A 25,906-nucleotide genomic window follows, 5' to 3' on the forward strand; every position below is an offset into this window, starting at 1 on the left:
ATACCTTTCTTTCTTTTATATATAATGTGCCATGCATTTATGTAAATCTTTTGCAGACATTAAAGGAGAAATCTGAACTGATTTCGACAATAGGGAATAATATTCACAGAAAATTATCATGTAGACATTTTATTTTATTTTATTGCACATGCACAGTATGTGTGGAAGGCAACAGGCCTTTTTCACAGCAGACATTTTGACTTGTCATTGTAGAAAAAGCACAGGTGTTACTAATAACATTAATGATGGCATGTGACAGTGAGTAATACCAGGACCCGGAAACTATTAGCAAAATGTACTATATGTCATTATTGGAATTATTAGTACTGATGCTGTAATGTGTAAGCTGCATTTCAGGTTTTCTGTAAAAAATCTTAATCTGCAAAGTAACTAGTAACTATAGCTAACATAAATGTAGTGAAATATTCTAAATAAATAAATAATTATAATAATAAAATGAACTATATTCCTCTGAATGTGGATTAGAAGCATAAAGCAGAAGTACCTCAAAATTGTACTTAATTCTTGGGTATGCGTCTCGGGAAATATATTGTCATTTAATTGTCTAATTATCTATTTTAAATTGACAAATTAGACTGACATAGGTAACAAAATATACAGACAATAACACAAAACAGTAAGACATCACAAACAGAGGTTATGATTTGAATTTGGTTGAAGTGTTGTTTCTGTTAGTGGTAGAACTAGCTATAGATATTTCATGTGTTCCTGTGCATGTATGAATAAGTGTGGTGTATTCAGACATGCATAAGTGTGACCATAAGAAGGGGGATTTTAATAATAATATTACATAGCAATAATAAAGACATAAATAAATAAATATATATACTGTTAAAAGAAACAAGTCTCACCATGCTCCAATCCAGTATGTGGCGGTAATACAACGCATCGCTGTCTTGCCAACCGCCAATAAATTCATAGAATAATAATAATAATAATAATAATAATAATAATAATAGAAGAAGAAGAAGAAGATGATGATGATGATGATGATGAAGAAGAAGAAAAAGAAAAAGAGAAAGCAGCAGCTCATTCTGCGCTGATAACGTTATGTCTGTTAAAACCAGATGCTGTGGTATGACCTTAAAAAGGCAGTTCATGCAACAATCCTGCAAAGATGTGTGGGCCAAAACTCCTCCACAGCGCTGTAAAAGACTCATTGCAAGTTATCGCAAACGCTTGATTGCACTTGTTGCTGCTAAGGGTATCCCAACCAGTTATTAAGTTTAGGGGGCAATCACTATTTCACACAGAGCCATGTAGGTTTGGATTTTGTTTTCCCTTAATATTAACAAACTGCATTTTGTGTTTACTTGTGTTATCTTTGACTAATATTTAAATTTGTTTCATGATCTGAAACATTTAAGTGTGACAAACATGCAAAAAAAAAAAAGAAATCAGGAAGGGGCAAACACTTTTTCACACCTCTGTATATCCACTTGGTACTTAATTTATCTTGCCTGTATTATAGTGTATTATATTCTGATTTGCTGACTTCCATTCCCGTGTGCACTGACGTGCTAGTGAGCAGCTATAACAAAAGAGTTTCCCCTCGGGGATCAATAAAGTATTTCTGATTCTGATTTCATATGATATTTATCTTTCATGACAGGTAACAAGCCTCCTGATCTGGTTCCAAACAAATTCCTTTACATGACGAAGGATCTGACCCGCTTGTCAGAGTATTTTGGTGTTCCCATGCAGGCTCCATCTGACCCCTTTGAGGTCATGTTCCAAAAAGGTACACACAAGCAGGATCTGACCCAAAACAAGGCGCTGAACATGAAAATATTGATTAGTGCAGCTGTAAGGCTCTTATCATAAAACAAGGGATAAGGGATCGATCGAGGGATAATGCTGCTTTTGTTGTTACTATTATGATTATTGTAAACGGTCTGAGAATGTAAAATAAGTGACACTGAGTGACTAGTGTGTGTATGCTGTCAGATTCTTACTCCTTTGTATTGTGGTATTGTTTTGTTGAAGAGTATTGCATTTTTTCACTACGAAACTGTGCCATGGATTTCTTATTTGATTGTGCTGACAACACTCAGTGGAATAAAAACCAAATTATTGCCATATAGTGGTCTCCCTGGGGCTCTCGGTCTCCCTCGGGGGGTAGTAGGCCACTTTGCCCAGTTGGTAATTCAGCCTTGCACTAGGCTTTGGGGGTACTATTTCTTTATTGAGCAAAGCTAAGAATGCAGTGACTTTCAGGTCTTCTTCTGTTTTCTTCTCCTAGGCTCCTTGTCTGCAATGTGATTTGTGGCAGCAGTACAAGAAAGGGAGAAGGGTGGAGACAAGCAGGTGGAGCGGGTGTCCCGGGAGCTGTGGAAAAGGATCTGGAGTGAGGACAAAGACATCACTGAACCTGCATCACTGGCTGAGGTTCCAACTTATCCAGCCTGGTTGTGTTTGAGCAGATTAAGAACCACTATTCAGTGTTTGTCACATATATATATATATATATATATATATATATATATATATATATTTTTTTTTTTTTTTTTTTGCAGGCAGCGATGAAAGCAGGATTGTCTGACAGAGAGATTAAAGAAGTGCTGGAGCTGTCCACCTCAAAGGAGGTCAAAAACAAGCTGAAAAGCACAACACAGGATGCACTTGATCACGGGGTCTGTTGTGTCCTCCAGCTCTCCTTGTAGATTCAGGAAGGATAGACAAGACATTAGAATGTAATAAACACTGAACCTGCATCACTGGCTGAGGTTCCAACTTATCCAGCCTGGTTGTGTTTGAGCAGATTAAGAACCACTATTTAGTGTTTGTCACATTTATATTTTATTTTTTTTGCAGGCAGTGATGAAAGCAGGATTGTCTGACAGAGAGATTAAAGAAGTGCTGGAGCTGTCCACCTCAAAGGAGGTCAAAAACAAGCTGAAAAGCACAACACAGGATGCACTTGCACTCATTGGGTCTGTTGGATTTTGTTTTCCCTTAATAATAACAACCTTCATTTAAACACTGCATTTTGTGTTTACATGTGTGATCTTTGACTAATATTTAAATTTGTTTGATGATCTGAAACATTTAAGTGTGACAAACATGCAAAAAAATAAGAAATCAGGAAGGGGGCAAACACTTATTCACACCTCTGTACATCCTGTTTAGTGTGCAAGGAGGTGGAGCGTATCCCAGCTCTCATTGGGAAAAGAGGGTTACACCCTGGACAGTTCGTCAGTCTGCCACAAAGCAAACACAAACAGACAACCACACACAAACTAACATTAATACATATGGGTCTATTTAGTTTCCAATCCACCTAGCCTGCATGTATCTGGACTGTGGGAGGAAACCTGTACAAAAAGGACTTGAAACTTTGGAAACAAACCCATATTTATGATGAAAGTAATAGTGATTACATCTGACATAAAAGTAACACTGCATTTCAGAAAAAGAACATCATACCAACAGTAAAATATGAAAAAATAAAAAATCAGGAAGGGGGCAAACACTTTTTCACACCACTGTAGGTATAGGTAACAGAGGTTTGGATAAAACAAATTGTGATGGAAATATTGTTGTGAGCTGGTCAACTCAGATGAAGAAGACTTCAGCAGAGTCTGGATGTCTTACACAGCAATGTTTAATGTGGCTTGCCTGACTGTATGAAGGAGGGAAACATGAGCCTGAAATAACAGGATTGAACATTTTCTTTGGGATATAAGACACAACTGAAGGAGCTGAGGTAAGGATTTTATACACTGCATGTCTTTATTACACTTTTTTAAAAGTCATGTAATGTATTGTTAATGTAGCTCTGAGGTAGAGAGAGCTAATGCATGATATTAATCTAATGAAAGCTTTATAACTGTGTATTTCACACTGGGTAATGTCTTGCTGTGATGATCATGACATTTTCTTTGTGCGAATGAGCTGGTGCTATTTTGCCATTTCTGTTTGCCCTTTGGGTGTGCAGTACAGCACTAGCATTTATGTGTCAAAAATGCAGATGAACAGGTTTAGAGATCTTGAATCTGACATAAACACATGATCATGTGGTTGAAGAGTTTCTCTGTGTGGCTGCAGTGTCTTTAAAGCAGCTCTGAATTCAGATATAAAATATAATAAAGACTCCTCAGTTTAGAGATGATACTTTTTTTTAAAAAGTATGCAGCTTTGGTGAACGTTGTGTGTTGTGGTTAAACTAGCACATATATACGGTGGCCCTGAGAGTCACAACACAACAACATTTCACAAAACACAACAACATTTCACAAAACACGACAACATTTCACAAAACACCAGCAGTTGTCCCCAGTTGTCACGTCAGACATTTTGACTTGTCAAAGCAGGAAAAGCACAGCTGTAAATGATAACATTAACGATGGCTCCTTTCCATTAAATGTCCCAGTAAGCCATGTCAGTGAGTGCGCATGCACAATACCAGGACCCTGGAATTGGCTCACCTAAATGGAACGCAGTCATTATTAATGTTAAATATTGCACCTGTGCTTTTCCTACTTTGACACATCAGAAACCTGTGCATGTATAATTGTGTTCAGACATGCATAAGTGTGACCAGAAGAAGGGGGATTTTAATAATAATATTACATAGCAATAATAAAGACTTAAATAAAAAAAATATATATATACACTCTTAAAAGAAACAAGTTTCTCCATGCTGCAATCCAGTAGGTGGCAACGCATCGCTGTCTTGCCAACCGCCAATAAATTCATAGAAGAAGAAGCAGCAGAAGAAGAAGAAGAAGAAGAAGAAGAAGAAGAAGAAGAAGAAGGACAAGGAGAAGAGAAACAACAACAAAAACAAACAGAAGAAGGAGCAGCAACTCATTTTGCGCTGATAACGTTACGTCTGTTAAAACTAACAAGAGAGCCAACCGCCAAAAAACTTTACGAAGAAGAACCAACAAAAGAGATTTCTTTTTACATCTTTTACTGTTTTATGATGCACTGATTTGACTCAACATTACATCGATCAGCCCAGCGTCAGCTTTGTTGAACTTTGGCACACTGAGCAGTGCACCAGTGGTTGCAAGTAAAGGAGACGCTGACCCTGCAGACCCGAAGATGACATCCAAGAAAGTTGTCGAGTTGTTCTACGATGTGGTCTCTCCGTACTCTTGGCTTGGCTTTGAGGTTTGTTTCTATTTGATGTCAGCTTCAATGACAAAGCCACAGACTTGGTTAAACATGCAGCTTTACACGGGTCGTTTGTGTTTACAGGTAATGTGTCGCTACAGACACGTGTGGAATATAGAGCTCAAACTGCGCCCTGCATTTCTGGCTGGCATCATGCAAGGATCAGGTAAATGAACAGTGGGGGAAAGTAACAAAGTACATTTACTCCATTACTGTTCTTAAGCACGATTTTGGGGTACTTGTACTTTACTTGAGTATTTCCATTTTCTGCTACTTTATACTGCTACTCCACTACATCTCAGAGGGACATATTGTACTTTTTACATCACTTATTTGATAACTTTAGTTACTTTGCAGATTCAGATTAATAATACAAAACAAATAAAATATGATGTATTATTAAAGGTTAAGATAGGGGAGATTCACAAGCCAGCAGTAAATAAAGCAATTACAATTAGCCCCATAGTTACCAGCTGCAACATTAAAGTAATGCATCAATAATTATAGTGCAATATAATATTCTGAAGTGGGCCATCCTGCATAATGGGGTAGTTTTGCTTTTGGTACTTTAAGTATATTTTGATGCCAATACTTATGTACTTTTACTTAAAAAAATGCATGACTTTTACTTATGACAGAGTATTTCTACACTCTACTTTTACTTAAGTAAAATATCTGAGTACTTCTTCCACCACTGTAAATAAATATTTAGAACCTGCATGTTGCAGGGCATGTTGCATGTTTATATCAGTTGGACACTGTTAGTACTTTTTATACATTTCATATGAATTTTATCTTTCATGACAGGCAACAAGCCTCCTGGTCTGGTTCCAAACAAATTCCTTTACATGACGAAGGATCTGACCCGCTTGTCAGAGTATTTTGGTGTTCCCATGCAGGCTCCATCTGACCCCTTTGAGGTCATGTTCCAAAAAGGTACACACAAGCAGGATCTGACCCAAAACAAGGAGCTGAACATGAAAATATTGATTAGTGCAGCTGTAAGGTTCTTATCATAAAACAAGGGATAAGGGATCGATCGAGGGATAATGCTGCTTTTGTTGTTACTATTATGATTATTGTAAACGGTCTGAGAATGTAAAATAAGTGACACTGAGTGACTAGTGTGTGTATGCTGTCAGATTCTTACTCCTTTGTATTGTGGTATTGTTTTGTTGAAGAGTATTGCATTTTTTCACTACAAAACTGTGCCATGGATTTCTTATTTGATTGTGCTGACAACACTCAGTGGAATAAAAACCAAATTATTGCCATATAGTGGTCTCCCTGGGGCTCTCGGTCTCCCTCGGGGGGTAGTAGGCCACTTTGCCCAGTTGGTAATTCAGCTTTGCACTAGGCTTTGGGGGTACTATTTCTTTATTGAGCAAAGCTAAGAATGCAGTGACTTTCAGGTCTTCTTCTGTTTTCTTCTCCTAGGCTCCTTGTCTGCAATGCGATTTGTGGCAGCAGTACAAGAAAGGGAGAAGGGTGGAGACAAGCAGGTGGAGCGGGTGTCCCGGGAGCTGTGGAAAAGGATCTGGAGTGAGGACAAAGACATCACTGAACCTGCATCACTGGCTGAGGTTCCAACTTATCCAGCCTGGTTGTGTTTGAGCAGATTAAGAACCACTATTCAGTGTTTGTCACACACATATATATATATATATATATAATATTTTTTTTTTTTTTTTTGCAGGCAGCGATGAAAGCAGGATTGTCTGACAGAGAGATTAAAGAAGTGCTGGAGCTGTCCACCTCAAAGGAGGTCAAAAACAAGCTGAAAAGCACAACACAGGATGCACTTGATCACGGGGTCTGTTGTGTCCTCCAGCTCTCCTTGTAGATTCAGGAAGGATAGACAAGACATTAGAATGTAATAAACAAAATGTCTTCTACTGCCTCTCCACAGGCATTTGGCTTCCCCATGCTGGTGTGTCATGTAAATGGAAAGCCAGAGATGTTTTTTGGATCTGACAGATTTGAGCTCATGGCCCACTGCATTGGTGAGAAAACTGCTGTACTGTGCCTCATTCATGAACACAAACACACATAATGTAAAAGTGACAATAAAAAGATTAAAATGACACTTGACATAGCCTTAATCTGTAAGTCACCCTTTATAGGAGCATTACATAAATGTCTAAAATGTAAATATACTGGAGACATAGACAGTTTTATTTTAAGCTGACACACATTTGACAACATTACAAACTGTGTTGCGGCTTCTTTCTCTTTTGTTTTTGTGGTTTCTGCAAAGTTCAGCATCTCATTAGCAATTCTAGCTGAAGCTGTCTGAGATTCTTTGCCCAGTCTCATTTTGTTCTCTGTTTCAGGGGAGAAGTGGCTGGGACCTCAGCCTGACAAATCAACTGCCAAACTGTGAGAGAGAAAAAGCTGCCTGGTGCGCTCACAGATTTGTGAATTTGCATCTTATTGTGATGTCTTTGATTGTTCCTAATTCTTCAAATTTCATATTTTCTATGCTGTGCCTTCTGAAACCAAGCAGCATATATCTAACAGACCTAAATAACAAATAGTTATACTGTTAATTATGTGCCTATTAAAAGTAACACTGACAACTTACAGATAATAAAGCTTTTCTATTGAAATACAAAGGCATTAAAAGGATGTAATTGATTAACTGTTGCATTAAGTAACACTATGTGGTTGACAAACACATAATGTTATATTTTGTATGTTATGTACTAGTGGCAAATATCTACGACATTCAACAACATTCATGGTCCCAACAGGATGAATCCTAATGACTTTGGTGATCCCCTGACTGTTCCTCTAGCGCCACCATGAGGTTCACATTTATGGTTTTGAGTGAAATGTCTCCATAACTACTAGATGGATAGCCAAGAGATTTAATGCAGACATTCAAGTCCCCCTCAGAATTAATTGTAATAACCTTTAATAATCTGATAATCCTTTAACTTTTCATTTAGCACCATCATCAGGTCAAAATTTCAATTTTTCCAATACATTTGTTTATGACTAAAACATACTAGTGTCATTCCCATCATCAGCAAATGCTTACAAGCTAAACCAAGATGGTGAACATGGTAAACATTATACCTGCTTAACATAAGCATGTTAGCATTGCCATTGTGAGCATGTTAGCATGCTGACATTAGCATTTAACTCAAAGCACCACTGCTCAAGTATAGCCAACAGCTGCTAGCGTGGCTGTCTTAATTTCCTTAACTTCTGTTTTCAGTTTAACATCAAAATAATACTTAAGATGTCGTGGTGTGTGACAGTTCATATGTTCTCTACAAAATGTAAGGTAACTGCATTCATTTTGTCATTGTTGTTCTGAAATCAAGCGATTCTTTGTAAACTATCATACTGAACCATCAATATTACTTTCATCATAAATATGGGTTTGTTTCCGGAGTTTCAACCCATTTGAGGTAGAGTCCTTTTTGTACAGGTTTCCTCCCACAGTCCAAACACATGCAGGCTAGGTGGTTTGGAAACTAAATAGACCCATATGTATTAATGTTAGTTTGTGTGTGGTTGTCTGTTTGTGTTTGCTTTGTGGCAGACTGACGAACTGTCCAGGGTGTAACCCTCTTTTCCCAATGAGAGCTGGGATACGCTCCACCTCCTTGCACACTAAACAGGATGTACAGAGGTGTGAATAAGTGTTTGCCCCCTTCCTGATTTCTTATTTTTTTGCATGTTTGTCACACTTAAATGTTTCAGATCATCAAACAAATTTGCTATGGATATGCTCCACCTCCTTGCAACACTAAACAGGATGTGGGTATAGGTAACAGAGGTTTGGATAAAATCTTTGTAATGATGTAAATTTCAAATTGAAACAATAAAGGGAGCTACGGCTGAGAACATACAGAGGTCAGCTCCCTTTCTAGGATAGTAAGTGACTATAGCTATGTTTCCTCATCTGTTAACCACATCACGTGGATTATTTTAATTTCTTCTCTTTGTTTCTTTTAATATAGAACTTTTCTTAGTATGTAAAACATTGTATTGAATTTATAAAAATTGCACACCAGTACAATCAATCAATGATGTTCAGTCCAGTCTAATCCCCTGTTACTTTTCAACATCTTTCATCTGTGGCCTCTTTGCTCCCTGATGCTTTTTACTGAATGAGAACACTGACATAAAAATGGAAGCAAATATGAAAAGGACCGAAGTCTGTCTTATATGTGGATAGTTTCATGTGATGAAATGTGGTTAAGTAATATGCAATATGGGTCATACAGTATTAAATACAAGAAAAGATTAGAGAAAGTGCTGTTTAAAAGGCATGTCTTTTTCACACTGCATTAAAGTAAATTAACAAAAATGTTTTTGTTAGGGAAATTTGCTTTGATCCGATTCCCAACTGTCTTCATGCACTTCCGAAACTCCCTTTTTAAGTCCACATATTTATATGAGAGGAGGTACTTCTAATTTTACTTGACTGTATTAATTTGTGTCCAAGAACAGTCTGTAATATGTCATAATAATGCAGTACGGTACAAACTTTGAGGTAATTGCACTTGAGTCTTTCCATTTCATGGTACTTTATATTTTCAGAGGGACATTTATTTGACAGCTACAGTTGCTAGTTTATTTTCAGATTAAGATTTTGCATAAAAACATATGATAAGCTTATAAAATGCAATACATTATTATACATTAAACCAGTGACTCAGAACCTTTTTGGCTTCTGGCCCCTTACAAAAAATCAGTGTGTTTCTGGGGCCCCTTGTCACTTTTCAGATGTCTATGAATTGTTAGAATTTCCACGAAATAGACATTTCACCTTTAAACTGCTCAGATAGTTTCATTTAAATACGTTTTTGAGGCTCAAAGAGGTCACATTATTCAATATTTCACAAAAAAATCACAGATCTGAGAAAAGTCCAAAAAATGAAAAGAAACTTGTGTAACAGAACTTTGTTTTTTCTTCTTTCCTCTCCCATTAATCATCTCACAACCCCTCAGATTTACCTTGTGACAACCCCAAATCAGTATTAACAACCTAATAATGCAATATATAATAATTTGTCACTTACTTGAGTACTTTTGATACTTTAATTACATTTTGTGGAGAAAACTTCTGTACTTTTACTTCAGTATAATTTTAAATGCAGGACTTTTACTTGTAGTTGAGTTTACATTGTTGTATTGGTACTTTTGCTTAAGTAAAAGATTTAAATACTCCTTCCACCACTGTAATAATGCATTATCTATCTGACTGTATACTATTTATATATTTTTCAAGATGTGGGATTATTTATCTATGTTTAATGCCTATACCTGGAAAGAAATGCCATTTAATATTGCTGACTAAATACTCCAGAGACTGCAAAGTTTGTCATACGAGTTCCAGTACAATGAAGGCAAAATGTGCTTAACAAAAGGCTGAGGACTACAAATGACAAGGAGTGGCAGGACCAGTTTCCCCTAAAGAGGAGAAAGGCAGGGCCAGAAGTATCTGACATATATCAGCCTCAGAGAAAAAAAAGCTAATTACATGAATGTGGTAGAGCAAACTCTAGGAGAGGCAGGGCAAGGCTGCGGATTACCATAAACCTGATATCAGTGTGAAGCATCACCTTCTGAGAACGAGAGAGACAGAAAGGAGGAAGAAGGAAGAGGTAAATACGAGAGAATAGGACTACGGCTCAGGTGAGGAGGGTGGAGTTAAGAAAACACTGAAGGTGGACAAACAGACAAATCGTCTGAGAAAAACAAGACAATGAAGACCTGAAAAGCAAAATTGAACCTGGACTCCACATTCAGCTGGAAGGATGTATGAAAAGTGGGAAACATGAGCCTGAAATAACAGTATTGAACATTTTCTTTGGGATATAAGACACAACTGAAGGAGCTGAGGTAAGGATTTTATACACTGCATGTCTTTATTACACTTTTTTAAAAGTCATGTAATGTATTGTTAATGTAGCTCTGAGGTAGAGAGAGCTAATGCATGATATTAATCTAATGAAAGCGTGTATTTCACACTGGGTACCGTCTTGCTGTGATGATCATGACATTTTCTTTGTGCGAATGAGCCGGTGCTATTTTGCCATTTCTGTTTGCCCTTTGGGTGTGCAGTACAGCACTAGCATTTATGTGTCAAAAATGCAGATGAACAGGTTTAGAGATCTTGAATCTGACATAAACACATGATCATGTGGTTGAAGAGTTTCTCTGTGTGGCTGCAGTGTCTTTAAAGCAGCTCTGAATTCAGATATAAAATATAATAAAGACTCCTCAGTTTAGAGATGATACTTTTTTTAAAAAAGTATGCAGCTTTGGTGAACGTTGTGTGTTGTGGTTAAACTAGCTCATATATACGGTGGCCCTGAGAGTCACAACACAACAACATTTCACAAAACATGACAACATTTCATAAAACACAACAACATTTCACAAAACAACATTTTAAAAAAATGTGACATTTCACAAAACGTGTTATTTCACAAAACAACATTGCACAAAAGAACATTTCACAAAACACAAATGAAATGAAATGTTTTGACCTCAGGGCCACCGTACATATAGTATTACTTTATCTTAAGATAGACCAATGTAAGAGGTCTGTGCTGTAAGACCAAAGGGATCGATATGTTATAAGTCGGTGAGTTTTTATTCTGAGACAGAGACCTCAGAGACAGTGTTACAACATCCTGGTCTCAGTTACATGTTCGCACAGACACCTTCTCATACTGGAGACCGGCAAGAGTCATGTTACTATTCACAGATTCAGCCCTAGAGACAAAATGGGTTTCAGGACTACCACTGTCACTTTATCTGTTGTTTTTTATTCATCTACATCTATTTCTATATCCTCAGCAAAGACTTAAATTGTTTTTGTAAATAGAAAATATCCTGAAGCTTATACATGACAACTGTAAGCATGTGGAAATACTAGAAACGTACTGAATCCGAAGTTTGACTGTGTGATCGTTGTATGAGGAATGGACAAATGTGATTAAGATATTCTGAGCAGCATTTATTCATTCTCATCTCTTTTTACATTCGATAGGATGTCTTCATTTTCAGAAGCAGACTTCCACTGCAACCATGGAGATACTATCTGTGGTAAGTTTTATCAGCAGACAGAACTTGAAGATTTTGGCCACTAACCTGGTCTGGCCATTAGAGGCTTGTCACTTAAGTTGACAGATGAACAGACGACATCTGCCACCTTGTATCTCAGACTTGCTGAGTGATTACAAAGATTGTGTCTGATCTTGTTTGCAGAGATCCGAGTGTATGAGCAGGAGGTGATCATTGTGCCCATCTTTCTGCTGGCCAGCTTCCTGGTCACTCTGGTCTTCATTTTCTTGCTGCGCTTTTGTCCGGAGAAAGTCGATCGCATCCGTCCACAGGCCTCAAAGTTGGCTACCAGGAGAGCGCTGCAAGGCATTGATGGTAAGACACTGGAATAGACATAGGTTTGTTGGTGTTAATTTAAATAAATGAAATCATATCACAGAAATTTAATTGGATCTACAGTGTCAGAAAACTGATTCCACGTGTGTATTTTTTGTATTTTTCTTTTTCCAGGAGCTGTAGTTAACCCTTAATTTTTGCTGACTTTCTATGCATTCATTTTTGGTTTTTAGCACCTTTTAAACTGTGTGCACCACATGCATCATATCCTTTTTTTTTAAGCACAAATTCAGCTATAAGTCTGACTTATCATTTTGACAATTTAACAAAATCTAAAGCTGCCACAAAAATGACACAGATGCCTATAAAAATTTACAAATCTTCAGTGATAATCACTCAGTATATTATTATAGAACAATTCAAGGTTGTAAACAAAAATTTTGTTTCACATTTTATACACACAAATACAGCTGAAAAATGTAAGAAATAAAACTATATTACAGTCTATTTACATGTAATCTAACTTGTTTTTATGCCTTTTTCATTTAAAGTATGCATGCATGCCACGTCAGCACTTTAAACCGGTTTTCTCAGTTATGTTACTATAAATAAAACATATTCTGTGTAATAGACAGACTCCAGAGTGAAACCAGTGCCCCTTCCCACAACTTTTTACACTATTTCCTGTACTACAGAATCTTTTGAAAGTAAAATTTTTATGTTTTATATATATTTTTTATTTATAATATTATTTATTTTTCTCTAATATTTATACAGTGTTTGCTATTAAGTTATATTCTACAGAATTGTATGCAAATAAATGACACTAGGTTTTCCATAAAGCAAGGAGATGACAGATGACAAGTTTTAGAGTTTTAGCATCCACTGTATAACATAATTTCCCCCCTGGTATCAATAGGTGCATTTATCTGTCTAAGTTTCAGCTACACAAAGATAAATAATTCTATTTTCCTGTTCTACTGTAAATCCTTGCACTTATCCCTATTGATAATTATTCTCCCTCTCTATCTCTCCCCTAACTCTCTTTCCATAGCTCCACCAGGGATCAATGTCTTGGAGCATGAAAGCATTGCTCTGGACATACCTACTTCCTACTCCACCTTTCACCCCCCACACAACACTTACCCCTCCAAAAACCTCTCCATGTCTGTGGTCACGCCTTCTCTTCCGCCCAGCCCCCCAGCGCAGCCCTTCAAACCCACTTTCACCCCCATTGTCCAGCCCAGAGAATTGCCCCGTCAGAGGCTGCCCGAGTCCTTCAACCTGGTCACCCCTCTGCCTGTTGCCTTCTCCCTGCGCTCCGACTCCTCTGTGTCCCTCTACAGGGCCCGTATGGAAAACAGGAACGTGGTGCTACGAGTCCTAAATGGTGAGATGATTAAACTTGTTTGTGTTGAGAAGAGATCTTAATTGTCTCATTTGCATGTCTTTCTCATCTGATTTTCAGGACTTAGTTTCTGTAACTGTTCCTTTTTCACCCTCACCTCCCTCTCATTCTTGCCCTTTACAGACTCTGCTGATGCCACAGAAAGACACAGCTTCCTGGGCTTTGCATCCTTCCTGTCCCAGCTGGGACCACATCCCTTCCTGCCAGAGCTTCTTGGTGTGGTCTCACTTCGGGCTCCTCTGGTTACAGTTGTGGAAGAGCTGGAGAACAGAGACCTGCTCAGCTTCCTGTGGCGATGCAGACAGGTATTTTTTTACAGAGGGTATACTGCTACAATGTTTGTTAACTCACTTTAAGCATCAAACCATATATTTAAAGGGACAGTTCACCCCAAAATCAAAAATACACATTTTTCCTCTTACCTGCAGTGTTATTTATTCATCTAGAGTGTTTTAGTGTGAGTTGCCGAGTTTTGGAGATATTGGCGATAGAGATGTCTGCCTTGTCTTGAATATAATGGAACTAGATGACACTCGGCTTATGGTGCTCAAAGTGCCAAAAAGATACATTTTCAAAACTCAACAGCAATGTCTCTTTCCAGAAATCATGACCCGGTTACTCAAGATAATCCACAGACCTTGTTGTGAACAGTTTCATAGGAACTATTTTCTTTCTACTGAACAACACCCGCCAACCGTATCACAATGCAGAAGGACGCGTGCAGTGATGCAGCGATACTGCTAGCTCACCTAGCACCACTGAGCTAGCTAACGTTACAGCTCAGCCGAGGAGGACGCCATTAATGTTTACATCCTGCGCAGTCATGAGCATGAGCCTCTCGTCCATGAGTAGATGCACGCTTCCGTCTGCACGGTGATAAGGTTGGCGGGTGTAGTTTGGTAGAATGAAAATAGTTCCTACATGAAACTGCTCACAAAAAAAACATTCATGAGGAGCAAAAGAATGATTGTGTCATCTTCCAAATGGCAAAGTAACTTTTCTTTGTTTTTTTCAGGAACATGTGGACAATCAATGTGTGATGACTGAGAGACGAATATTTACTATAGCCAAACACGTGGCCTCAGCACTGGTCAGTATGCTAATAAATATGTCCTCACTTTTTTAGACGCATGTTTAATTTCCAAATCACTGACATACCCTGTCCTGACCCCATCTCAGTACACTGACTTGTTGACAGGGTTTCCCTCCAATACTCCATCATACCATGCACCTACCTGACAATCACAAAAAGACAATTTTGTGTTTTTGTCATTGTGTCATTACTTTTACTTTGTAGAAAACAGAAAAACATATAGTCTACATCCATGTTAGCAGCTCTGAAGGCTAAAATGTCATGATAATCCATTCAATAGTTGTTGAGATATTTCAGTTTGGACCAAAGTGGTGGACCAACCCACCGACAGACCAACAGACATTGCCATCTCTAACAAAAATGACCGATATTTTAAAAACATTTTTCAAACAATTCTGCAAATTAAACTGCTTTAATCAATTTACTTTTGAATTATCTCTCCATGTTTTAAATCACTGGATCTGTCCCAGCAATAACATTATACAGTCTAAAACAGATGTTCTATAAATGCAGTTTCTGTGAGTTTTTAGGAAGACCTTTACATATTTACTTCATGTCAGCATACAGTAGATGACTGAACTGAAATTAACTGCACAGGCTTGTGTGTTTAATCCTGAGATGCCCCTTGTCTTTTACCCAATCAGGAGTTCCTCCACAGCAAAGATCTTCTCCACGGAAACATTCGTGCCCGAAGCGTACTGGTCACCAAGGACTTCACAGCCAAGCTTTGGGGCCTGCATGGGGTCTACATAAGGAAGAACCAGGAAGCCACTCAGAGAGATGATCCCAGCATGAAGAAATGGCAGGCACCAGAGCTGTTAGCCAAGAGACCTGCTGGTCAGAGCAGCGACATGTGAGTTTTTTGTTTTCATCTCTGGTATTGTCTGTAGTTTCCATCCTCCAGTGAAGATGTTGCTGCAGCACAAAAAACTAAATTATTTATTAAATCTTGCTACTTACAGTAGAGAGGCACGGAATGCGTGTTCTGTGAGTTTATTATTAAGAGCATTTACTGAATGGAAGACTCTAACCATTATTTGCTTGTGTGTGTCCCTCTCTAGCTGGTCATTTGGCATCTTACTGTATGAAATGGCAACATTGGGTAAGTTGAATTTTAACTTTTGGGAACATAGGTCATAAATAATGGATAAACGTAAAAAAAAAAGTTTTTATGAGATAGAAAACCCATGAGCAGGAATACTTTATAGCAATATTGGATTTTAATATGATTTTTGCATCAATGTGATGAAGTATCTTAATGTGTAAGGTATTTCATTTGCTGGACTAGCCAAAAAACAGACATGCCCATGCTATTTTATCCATAAACAGCTTCTTTAAGTTTCCAGAAAATGTTTTATATAACACAATATATATACATATACCTTGATAGAGGATTTTATCCATATCGCCCACTCCAACCTACTACATTCACTCTTTTCTCTCCAGGAGAAGCTCCATTTGCAGAAATCTCAGTTAATGAGCTTCTGCAGTTTCATCAACGAGGGAAAAGTCTGAAAAAACCTTCCAACTGTTCCAACACGCTGTAAGTATCCATTATATGCTCCAGACAACACACAATCCAACCTGAAGCAGAGTGCTGTTTCCCCTCTTTAACAAATGTGCTGTGTAGCTCAGACTATTTTGTCTCACCCTCAGATACTCCATCATTAAGGCTTGTTGCCAGTGGAAGGATCAAGATCGACCCTCTCTAGCAGAGGTGAGCCACAAGCTCCTCTCAGGAGAGAAAAGTGCCTCTGACAAAGTCCTCAAGGTGTCGGGGACAGTTAACATCGAGCAGTACCTGCAGGAAGCAGGATATGGGGAAACAAACAGCTACACTGTTTTCTGATCACTTTGCCAGCAAAATAAATTGCACTATTCTCCCCAATGGTGCACTTCTACAGAACAATATCTTTTAGGTGCAATAAATGTGTTCCAAAGTCTGTTTATGAGTGCTTTGGGCACTAAAATTGTTCTTTTATTTTGTTATGTATTCTCCTACTTTAGGCCCATACAACTAAACAAGAAAACTGTGTGCTAAGTTAAGTTGTTCACCTTTGGGAACCATTAATTTTCATCTAAGACCTCATTCATGTGTGTCTTTGTCTGTCTAGGTAATACCTAAATCTCTGAGTTTCAGTTGGGGAAATACAACTGGTAATTTTGTAGTAGTAGTACACTTTAAGAAACTGTAAACTTGACCAGTGCATCCTGAACGTGTAGTCAGTACTGTCAATATGATAGTTTATGAATCTTGTTTATAACTTAAAGCCAATGTATATTAACAGATGTAATATATGTTATTACCACATTTCTGTATTATTTTATATTTGGCAGGGTTAAGGAAGTGAAGGACACATAAATGTAATTATGCTATTATTACACTGTCTTCTCTGTAAGCTCAGTTCATGTGGACAATTTGTTACACAAATTTAAATGTGAATAAAAATATCACCTAAGTCCTACAATGACCTTTTTCCTTTTCAAGTGGATGTGACAGTCAGACACACACACAGGTCCAGTAACAGGTATTGTTTATTGGTAGTACTGCATACATGTACACAGAGCACTTCCACTCAGCCCTTGAGAGAGCAAACCATGAGGAATACCTATTTTCAGGTAGTTAAGTTGATTAAAGCTACTAAAACTATATCATATCCATGAAAAAATAATTTTGATTGTAGTACAAAGTGGAAAAGATACAAAACTAAACTTTTAATAACTGGTAAAATTAACTAATAAAAGTACCAGGCTTTTTGAGTGTCCTTTGCTCGATGTGATTGGAGCCTGGATTGAACATCTATGGTAAAATAACAAGTAACTACTAAAAGACTTATATATAATATTTAAATCAAGTGGACTGTTGCTGACATCACTCCAAATCATATCACTAAAGTTAAAGCACCATTTGAAATACAGCAAGAAGGCAATGTTTTTTTTTTTTTTTTTTTCACCCAACAGGTGAACTGTCCTAGCTAGAAGACCTAGCACCGATTACTGCAGGCTGGCAGATTTGCAGTTTCACAAGAGTATACATACAAAAGGCCTCTACTCACAGCGACAGAAAAAAAAACTGACAAACACTACTGACATCGATACTTCAGACTGTCCATGCTCACCACTCACACACAACAGTATACATACAACATGTTTTGCACATTCAGTGTCCAGAAAGTAAAATGTCCATCCCCATGTCTCCACATGATTGATGGTGCACCACTGTTTTGTAAAAAACATCCTCACTGTCCCCACAGATCTTAGTCTTTTTAACTTTTTACTAAAAGAGGAGCAGGTCCAGGTATTGATTCCAGTGGAAGTCATCAATGAGAAAATGATCCTGGTGTCCCTCTGAAGCACTGACTGCATCACTCACGCAGGGTATTGATGGAGGCACAGATCTTGAGAGCGGGACCCAGCTTGATATTCATGGTGGAGATGAGATGGTCCTCTCGCAGAAGCAGCAGAGCCTGCCCGTCTATTTCCTGTGACAGAAACTGGGCAGCCAACTCTTCACAGCCTGGACACAACCCGACAGGAAGATAGAATTAGTACAAAAAGAGAACAGGAGACATGGCTAAGGCTTACAAAATCACTGAACACCAACCTTGAAGTGAAGAAATAAACCTGAAGACTTCTTCCACACTCCACTGAGCGGGAGTTGCTGAGAGAAAGTTAGCCCCCTCTAGTGGGAGGCTACCAGGCGCTGAGCTGTCAGACAGAGGAGCGCTGCGCCCAGCTCTTGAGCAGGAGGGTGAAGAGCTTGGGGACAGCGAAGGAGAATCGTCCTCCTCTTCTTCGCCGTCACTGGATATGTCCTCTGAGCGACTGGACTCAGAGTGGCACTACACCCAAAAGAGTGGAGATTCAGATACAAAAGCAAACCATAAAACTTCAGTGTAAGCTGCATTTGTCGATAATGCAACCACATGATATAAAGCATAAGGCTAGCATGTTTCTTGTTCATTACATATTTTTCTTACCATCAACAAATTCCACGAAAAGCCCAAAACCAACCAATGTGTTAATCCGACTCAATACTTTCTGACTTCTGTCTGTGGCACTTAGATTAATTCAAGCCAATTCATTCTATCCAAAGATGTAAATCTTTATAAAACAGATCACAAGTATGAAGTTTAATTTTTAAAAAAGGTTGAATAATTTGCTAAAACAGTTGGGCACTGTAGTTTTTAGCAAATATTACTCAAACAGGAATAAATAGTGCATTTGTTGGGGACTATTTTCATCTGTGGAATAATACACATTTAGTACACTGAATTAGCATTACAGTGTATGTGGGATTGACTCAAAATAATCTACAGTGTTCACTGTAATGAAGAAACATGTCATCCAGCGCAACGTTGTGGATCATTGATGGGTTTTATGACGGCTCATAAACCACATCATGCTTTACATATGTAATATGCAATACTTGTGATTTTTGGATTTGTTGATGATTAGAAAAATATAGAATATCACCAGCCTCATCCTTTAAACTACAGCTCTTACCTTGACAGGTAGATGCCTGCCTGATATTTTATTACTATTAGAGCTGCTCCTGCGAGAGGGGCCTCTGCGCCTAGCAGCGCTCTCAGTGGGTGCTGGGGGTGGTGCCAGGGCTGCACCACTTCTCCCTCTGCTTGTCTTGAAGTGTTGACTGCAGCTCACATTATACCTGTGGATCCAGGAGCACAGTCAATACTTAGGAAGACATTTCCTAGGTTTTTCACTCTCCTATGTGCTTGTATCTTGCAGTTTTTAACTCCAGCTCAATGTGCTAATCAGGTCTAATCAGTGGCATCCCCTGGTATAGTCTTTGGCTGGTTCCCTTATTACATACGGTTACCTACCCTTGATGTAATACACAATAGAGTTTTTGGAGGTATGTACAACATCACCAAACAACAAACCAAAATAAAAACAATAACGAAACAGGAAGCTAAAGTAAATCGTACCTCTTAGCACAAGTATTTGAACAGAACCTCTTTGATCCTCTGAACTGGCTGGCTGGGGCGAGGCTTCCGCAGTACTCACACTTTAACACTGAAGAGGAAAAGGAAAGGATAAAACTGTTACACATTTAGGAAATATTGACCATGCACGCAGATTTATGGTATCATACTTGATCTTTAAAAAATAACAGTTATTCACCACTTACATGGAGGTCCATTCTCTGAGCGGCCAACCAGGGCAAAATCTCTGTCTTTGAGGAGTCCAGCAACCTGTCACATCAAATACAAGCCTGACAGTAAGGACATTTCTCACACGGAAAAGCCAGTGTATTTCAATTTAAAGATTTGATTTAATGTGAAATCTATGTTATCACGGCAGGGCACACTTACAGGGAAGGGCTCAGCTCCCTCCTGGATGACAAAGCCCTCTATGAGGTGGGTGAGAACTTGAGGTTTGACCACTGCCTGGGGAACAGGCGCTCTGTCTTTGTCCCCATGGCCGACTCTTGACAAGGGCAGAGGCAAGGACAGGGTGGGAGGAGATGAGAAAGCAGCTGCTACAGGAGGAGCTGTGAGGATCGAAAGAAACAAGGAAAATAATAATGAGCTTTCGACCAGATTTCTAGATTTACATTTACATTTTTTTTAGTATTGCTACTAATAATCTATGCTTGATTTGGAGATGTCAAATTGCCATACCAGAGTTCTTTGTAGGGGCAGGGGATAAGGGAGGAGCAGAATCTTTCATGTGTGCAGAGTCTGAAGATTCTGTCGCCATCTCATTTGGTGCATCACAGTCAGATTTTCTCTTCAGAGAGCCAATAGCAGGCTTTATCTAATGGTACATGGAAAAAAAGCAGGAGAAACTGTTACAATTCCTTGTACACTGATAGTTATACTTACACCTAACCAAAGCACATCCTTTCAATGGCTGGTCTTACCATAGCACTGTTGTTGGAGACTGTGTTAACATTCCCAGCAGCTGCACTTTCCTGGGCTGCGCTGCTTCGTGCCTGTGCCAGGGCCACAGCCTGTACATTTCCTGCTAAGCCCTGCCTGGCTCCCACAAGCTGCACAGGGATGTGGGGAAGGTTGTGACCCCCAGTGGTGGCCTGGCTGTTGCTAGGTGGTGCTGGGAGAATGGGAGGTGGGTGTCGAGGGGTCAGCTGCACAGGCAAGCGGTGTCCCTGAGCTGTCTTGGGCTGGATTGGCACAGGACCTTTGTCTGCAGTAGTGTTGGCCTGCTGTAGGGGCTGCACCACCAGAGTCTGCGTGTTAATGTTGGCTTTTGGGGTCACTGAGCCAATGGTGTAGCCCTGGGTGGTGGTAGGAACATTTGAGGTTGGCACTAGGATAACAGGGGCAGCAGAGGAGGACAGGAGGAGTTGGGAGAGAGGGAGTGCTGAAGAGGAGGTGGAGGAAGGAGCTACAGAAGCAGCAGGAGTAACAGTCATGGCAGCCTGGTTTCCAGTCTTTACAGTCATAGTGTTGGCGGTGGACTGCTGAGTAAAGTTGGGTTTTGCCATTTGTTGTTGCTGTTGTGGTTGCACTTGCTGCTGCTGAACTGTCTGGGCAAACGTCTGCTGCTGCTGACTGAGAGGAAAGCTGGCAACATCTTTCCTCTCTGGAAGCTCAGACTTGACAGCCACTGCTCTGGGAGCGCAGTGTAGGGCCAGATTCTGCACCTGTAAGATAAAGAAAGGAGTTGGTTGTGGTGAAATGCATTTGAGAAAAGTAGCAGGATTTAGCACACAGTTTTCTTGTTTAGCAGCACCCATTACAATGGGTGGTCTCTGAAAACGATCACATATTTAAGACTTTAAATACCTCAGACTTCACATTACAGGTAGATATTGGTATTCAAACCTGATCATTGTCAGACTGGGTCTTGGCAGTGGTAGGAGCAACTTCATGCTGCTGTTGTTGCTGCTGCTGCTGCTGCTGCTGGGGCTGTGTCTGGGCAACTGTTGCTACAGTAGCTGTTGCTGTACCACCAGGCATGAAGATGAGCTGAGAGGCAAGGGGAGCCCTGAGAGAGCGGTTGACCTATGTGAGGAGCAAGACAGATGGTCAACCTTGTAAATAGCAACCCAAAAGTACATCTTTAGAAGACCAAATCAATACGCTTTCACAAACAGACTAAAGGTTGAATTATTATATCATAAGAATTAGTGACACAGAGAAGCGCAATATGCATTCATTTAATATATTATTGCGCAAAAATGGACATAGCACATGATAATTCATAACTCACCCTAAGATACATCTGTCCCTGTCCTGCAGAGTTTCCACCAAGCAACACTGACTGATTGAGAGCTGTTGTTGTTGCAGAGGTGGCCGGGCCATGGGGACGGGCATTGGTCATGGTACCTCCTGCCGATGTGGTGCTTAGGTTGACCTGGGAGGAACAGAAAATTGTACATTTTTATCAAACCTACCATACTATTTCAAAGACGAGCTGTGTAATTCATAATTTAAACAATAATTAATAAATACTTACAGTGGTGGTCGCCTGGGACATGCTGTTACTTGGAGTACTGGACTGACGACTAGCTGCAAGCGTGGCCTGGTTTAAAGAAAGAAATGACAGGGATGGGGTATAATACTTCTGCTTACCATATTTTTGACTGCATTTTCCTATCATAATTCTGGTTACCTGTTGCACAGCGGCCAAGTTGTGGAGTTGGGCATTATTGATCTGCTGCTGCAGCATGAGCTGCTGGAAGTACTGAGCTGCATTTGGCTGTCTTTGCAGTGCTTGAAGAGCCTAAAAAAACAAACACACACACACACACATAATACTGTTTTAAGACTAATCCAAAAGTCTTTACATTTATATATTATTATCAAATCAAGATAACAAACATAGTCATAAGACACATAGTCTTTTCATCACATCTATGCAGTCGTTTAAGCACACAAACACTAAGCACACCTGTACAGCCTGTCTCTCATACAGAGACATGTGGGCTATCTGGGGTGCACGAGAGTTCCCGCTTGTCTGAGGATTTCCATTGGTGGTGCCTGTGTTTTGGTCTTCACCTGTATCCATGTTTGCTGCTCAAAACACATCAAAAGTAGTTGTAACCAAACGCTATTGATGTATACACAATAAATATTTATAATAATTGCAAAACTGTAGATATCTTAGCATGAAGACGTGTTGAACATGCAATTTGGCACTCATTGCTAGGGCCATACATAAAAAAATAAAAAAATAAATAAAAAAAAAGTTGAAATAAATGTTCATGTGAAAACTCAAGTTACTAGCTGAAGTACATTACAGCCAAACTCTGTGTCAACTCATTATTTTTCAAATGTCTAACAGACACTGCTGGCATAAACAGAAGACAACTTCTAGGGTAACGCTACACCCTCAACATTTCCAGTACTCGGATTGTTTTAACAGAGGTGCAGAGGGTTATTCTTTCAGAGGACCCATAAATCACAGCTTGCTACACCTCTGCACATACAGTAGCCTTAACTACATATGAGCTTGGCAGACGTTATCACTAAGCCACTAGTAATCGTGACAAGCAGGAGCATTGTGGTATTTTCATTAGCAGACTAGTTGTCAACATGATAAATGAATGTGAGAGAAAAAAACAACATGGAGGAAAGCTCAAAACACCAAGTAAGAAAGAAGCTAGCCAGCTGTAGCTAACTACAATGGACTTTGCTAGTTAGCTAACCTCTCTATAAACAAAAGTCTGACATACCATTACTAAAATACATTAACGTTTGTAACCGGGCTAGAAAAATAGGCCGAGTGCAAAAATACTAAATGAAAGTGTAAAAGCCGTTAGTTTGGTGCTAACACTAACGTTTACTAGTAGAAAAGGTGCAGCGTTAGTTTAACATAGATAGGCTAACTAACTAGCAATGCTAGCTGATTACTGCAGGCAGAAAGCTAGCAACTAGCTGGCTATCACCCATGCAAGAAGTCAACGTTTAGTGTTTTTCGACGTGCTTATGTGTTTACCTCTCCTTGGTATTTCTGTCCTTTTCACAGTTAAATGTAATCAAGTTTATAGTGCGATCTTGATTGTGATGCAAACAACGATAGCCCTTTCCAGGGTTTTTGCCTCCAACAAAACCCCCTCCAACAAAACCCCGCCCCTTTCAAGTCCTTTTATTTTTTTTTTCCTTCTTCTTCTTCTTCTTCTTCTTCTTCTTCTTCTTCTTCTTCTTCTTCTTGTTTGTTGGCGGTTGGCAAACCAACATCAAAGGAACATACAGCCACCTGCTGTATCGGCGTGTATAGACTTTACACAAACTCCCCTAGATATTCAAATACAAGTGCTTTGGTTTATTGGAACCGGTTTTCAGTCACAGTATGCTAACTAATATGAAAATCCAGTCAAGAGTTTACCATGTGAATATTTTCTGACTAATAAAGCCTATTGGTATGGCACTGTTACTGACTGTCTTCTGGTTCACAGAGGCTTCAAACATTAGTGCCGTAGGCTACCTTTTGAATCATCATACAAAAAATGTATTCAGAATTTTAGAGGAATAGTTTTGGGACATTTTGGGAAGTATGATAATTTGCAAGACTGCTAAAGACTGGAAACAGGGGAAAACAGCACCTGGCTCTTTCCAAAGGTAAATCTGATTACCAGCTCCTCTAGAGCTCACTAATTAACACATCTCATTTGTTTAATCTGTACAAAAACTAAAGTGTACAAATGAGCGAGGCCAGCATCTTCTGTTTCAAGTCTATATGCTAAGCTAAGCTAACCAACTGCTGGCTCCAGTTTCATATTTTGCAAACAGACGTGAGAGTGGCATTGATCTCATGGGGAAACAGCTAGCAAGTTAAAAAGGTTCAAGCTCACTATTTAACAGTGTAATTTGTTTGTTTAATCCACACACACACACACACACACACATATATGGAAAGACTACAGTTTGATTTGTGGTTTTAGAGGGAGTTATGTAGATATAATCCATCAAATGGACTATCCATAAATTACTGCCGTCAGATTGCCATCCTCCACCCAAAATGCATTATTTTGCTTCATACATTTGACTTTACAATCCACCATACTAATGAAGTTTTTTTTTGTCATTGCATAACACAAGTAGCCCATTTTTAACAATTTGAAGCAATTAAAAAAAAAGTTAAGTGACTCCATTATTTACATTTTATTAATATAAATACTACACATAACTACTGTGGTTTTAAATAGGTGACCCGGGTTCTTCTGGGGCGATGAAGTCCTAGACCAGCAGGCAGTGATCGGAGGAGATTCCCAGTAGTTGTGGAGAGCCAAGTACCTACACCACTTAGGATGTGCATTTTGCAAAGAGTCTTTTCCAAGTGATGGAATAATTTCCTGTTCTCACAGGATGTTGAGAGTATCAACAGTCATATCTTTGCAGTATGACTGTAATGAAATGAATGGTTCCTCCTGCTGAAATAAAGGTCATCTGGTTCTTTTGATGGAATGGAACATTTGTCTACATCAGAGTTCTAGAGTTCTGGTTGTCAGAGTTCTAGAGTTCTGAACATGGCTGTGTGACATATAATCACATAATTAACTGGTCTGGTTTAGTGGTACAAATATGGAGATAATCCTTCATGTTTTAGACCGTTTTCAATCATGCTCACGTCTATGTCGTGCGTTTGTGTGTCTAGAATTTATAGGCTTCATTGATTGATTCAAATTTTGTGGTTTGAAATCACAAAACAGCTTACATGTCACAGTCCCACAAATACAGTCGACATCATTGGTGGACTCAGGCTGTCTGAGGGGCAGGGGCGGAAAAAATAAAAAGGGCACCAGCTGCATGCGGTGGGGCACCAACGCGTAAAAAGTTGTGATGCATATATGGTGAAACAGTTATAAACCCTGGTTAAGATTAAAATTGTTGTGTTATGTGACTCAGATTTACTACAGGTCTGTAATAAAAACATACAGGGAACTATTAACTATTTTGCCT

At 39.0% G+C, this 25,906-nt stretch overlaps 3 protein-coding genes and 2 long non-coding RNA genes across 7 annotated transcripts; 3 read left to right on the forward strand and 2 right to left on the reverse strand.

Annotated features, from left to right (window-relative positions):
* The first annotated feature begins 1,635 nt into the window (after positions 1 to 1,635).
* Positions 1,636 to 2,608, forward strand: LOC122882110. Its single transcript, XR_006379279.1, has 3 exons — positions 1,636 to 1,762; positions 2,264 to 2,409; positions 2,538 to 2,608. It is a non-coding gene; the product is annotated as an uncharacterized LOC122882110 (long non-coding RNA).
* Positions 2,609 to 4,730: 2,122 nt separating this feature from the next.
* Positions 4,731 to 7,757, forward strand: gstk1 (glutathione S-transferase kappa 1). 2 transcript variants are annotated; one of them, XM_044209134.1, is made up of 7 exons: positions 4,732 to 5,139; positions 5,227 to 5,308; positions 5,950 to 6,078; positions 6,580 to 6,725; positions 6,839 to 6,955; positions 7,052 to 7,145; positions 7,476 to 7,757. In XM_044209134.1, the coding sequence occupies exons 1-7, from the start codon at positions 5,071 to 5,073 to the stop codon at positions 7,523 to 7,525; spliced, it is 687 nt and encodes a 228-aa protein (XP_044065069.1). In that variant the 5' UTR covers positions 4,732 to 5,070; the 3' UTR covers positions 7,526 to 7,757. The 2 variants fall into 2 exon arrangements, with proteins under 2 accessions (XP_044065071.1, XP_044065069.1); XM_044209136.1 differs by lacking the exon at positions 5,950 to 6,078 and having other exon boundaries at positions 4,731 to 5,139.
* A 1,061-nt stretch (positions 7,758 to 8,818) lies between these two features.
* styk1b (serine/threonine/tyrosine kinase 1b) lies at positions 8,819 to 17,476 on the forward strand. 2 transcript variants are annotated; one of them, XM_044209024.1, is made up of 10 exons: positions 8,819 to 11,004; positions 12,161 to 12,216; positions 12,379 to 12,549; positions 13,565 to 13,900; positions 14,042 to 14,223; positions 14,934 to 15,008; positions 15,656 to 15,864; positions 16,073 to 16,113; positions 16,458 to 16,554; positions 16,668 to 17,476. In XM_044209024.1, the coding sequence occupies exons 2-10, from the start codon at positions 12,162 to 12,164 to the stop codon at positions 16,858 to 16,860; spliced, it is 1,359 nt and encodes a 452-aa protein (XP_044064959.1). In that variant the 5' UTR covers positions 8,819 to 11,004; position 12,161; the 3' UTR covers positions 16,861 to 17,476. The 2 variants fall into 2 exon arrangements, with proteins under 2 accessions (XP_044064959.1, XP_044064960.1); XM_044209025.1 differs by lacking the exon at positions 8,819 to 11,004 and having other exon boundaries at positions 12,076 to 12,216.
* Positions 11,006 to 14,449, reverse strand: LOC122882111. The gene is made up of 4 exons (XR_006379280.1): positions 14,341 to 14,449; positions 14,016 to 14,205; positions 13,657 to 13,893; positions 11,006 to 12,557 (listed from the first exon to the last, which is right to left on the reverse strand). It is a non-coding gene; the product is annotated as an uncharacterized LOC122882111 (long non-coding RNA).
* A 52-nt stretch (positions 17,477 to 17,528) lies between the features above and the next one.
* On the reverse strand, positions 17,529 to 24,094 carry phc1 (polyhomeotic homolog 1). Its single transcript, XM_044208896.1, has 14 exons — positions 23,943 to 24,094; positions 22,896 to 23,017; positions 22,617 to 22,727; positions 22,461 to 22,526; positions 22,215 to 22,358; positions 21,827 to 22,006; positions 20,902 to 21,645; positions 20,660 to 20,795; positions 20,351 to 20,529; positions 20,167 to 20,230; positions 19,964 to 20,051; positions 19,518 to 19,683; positions 18,616 to 18,853; positions 17,529 to 18,528 (listed from the first exon to the last, which is right to left on the reverse strand). The coding sequence occupies exons 2-14, from the start codon at positions 23,010 to 23,012 to the stop codon at positions 18,377 to 18,379; spliced, it is 2,385 nt and encodes a 794-aa protein (XP_044064831.1). The 5' UTR covers positions 23,013 to 23,017; positions 23,943 to 24,094; the 3' UTR covers positions 17,529 to 18,376.
* Between the last annotated feature and the right edge of the window lie 1,812 nt (positions 24,095 to 25,906).

This window comes from Siniperca chuatsi, linkage group LG9 (assembly GCF_020085105.1).
Source record: "Siniperca chuatsi isolate FFG_IHB_CAS linkage group LG9, ASM2008510v1, whole genome shotgun sequence".
Lineage (NCBI taxonomy): Eukaryota > Metazoa > Chordata > Actinopteri > Centrarchiformes > Sinipercidae > Siniperca > Siniperca chuatsi.

Bases quoted from the DNA above. Each gene is read 5' to 3' on its own strand.
- phc1 (XM_044208896.1), bottom strand. From the start codon at position 23,012: ATGGATACAGGTGAAGACCAAAACACAGGCACCACCAATGGAAATCCT. The intron at 20,052-20,166 runs GTAAGTGGTGAA...TTTCCTCTTCAG, and splicing joins CTCAGAGAATGGACCTCCAT to TGTTAAAGTGTGAGTACTGC. The intron at 18,529-18,615 runs GTTGGTGTTCAG...GGTTGTGTCCAG, and splicing joins GTTTATTTCTTCACTTCAAG to GCTGTGAAGAGTTGGCTGCC.
- styk1b (XM_044209024.1), top strand. From the start codon at position 12,162: ATGTCTTCATTTTCAGAAGCAGACTTCCACTGCAACCATGGAGATACT. The intron at 13,901-14,041 runs GTGAGATGATTA...TGCCCTTTACAG, and splicing joins GGTGCTACGAGTCCTAAATG to ACTCTGCTGATGCCACAGAA. The intron at 15,009-15,655 runs GTCAGTATGCTA...TTACCCAATCAG, and splicing joins AACACGTGGCCTCAGCACTG to GAGTTCCTCCACAGCAAAGA.
- gstk1 (XM_044209134.1), top strand. From the start codon at position 5,071: ATGACATCCAAGAAAGTTGTCGAGTTGTTCTACGATGTGGTCTCTCCG. The intron at 5,140-5,226 runs GTTTGTTTCTAT...TTGTGTTTACAG, and splicing joins ACTCTTGGCTTGGCTTTGAG to GTAATGTGTCGCTACAGACA. The intron at 7,146-7,475 runs GTGAGAAAACTG...TCTCTGTTTCAG, and splicing joins GCTCATGGCCCACTGCATTG to GGGAGAAGTGGCTGGGACCT.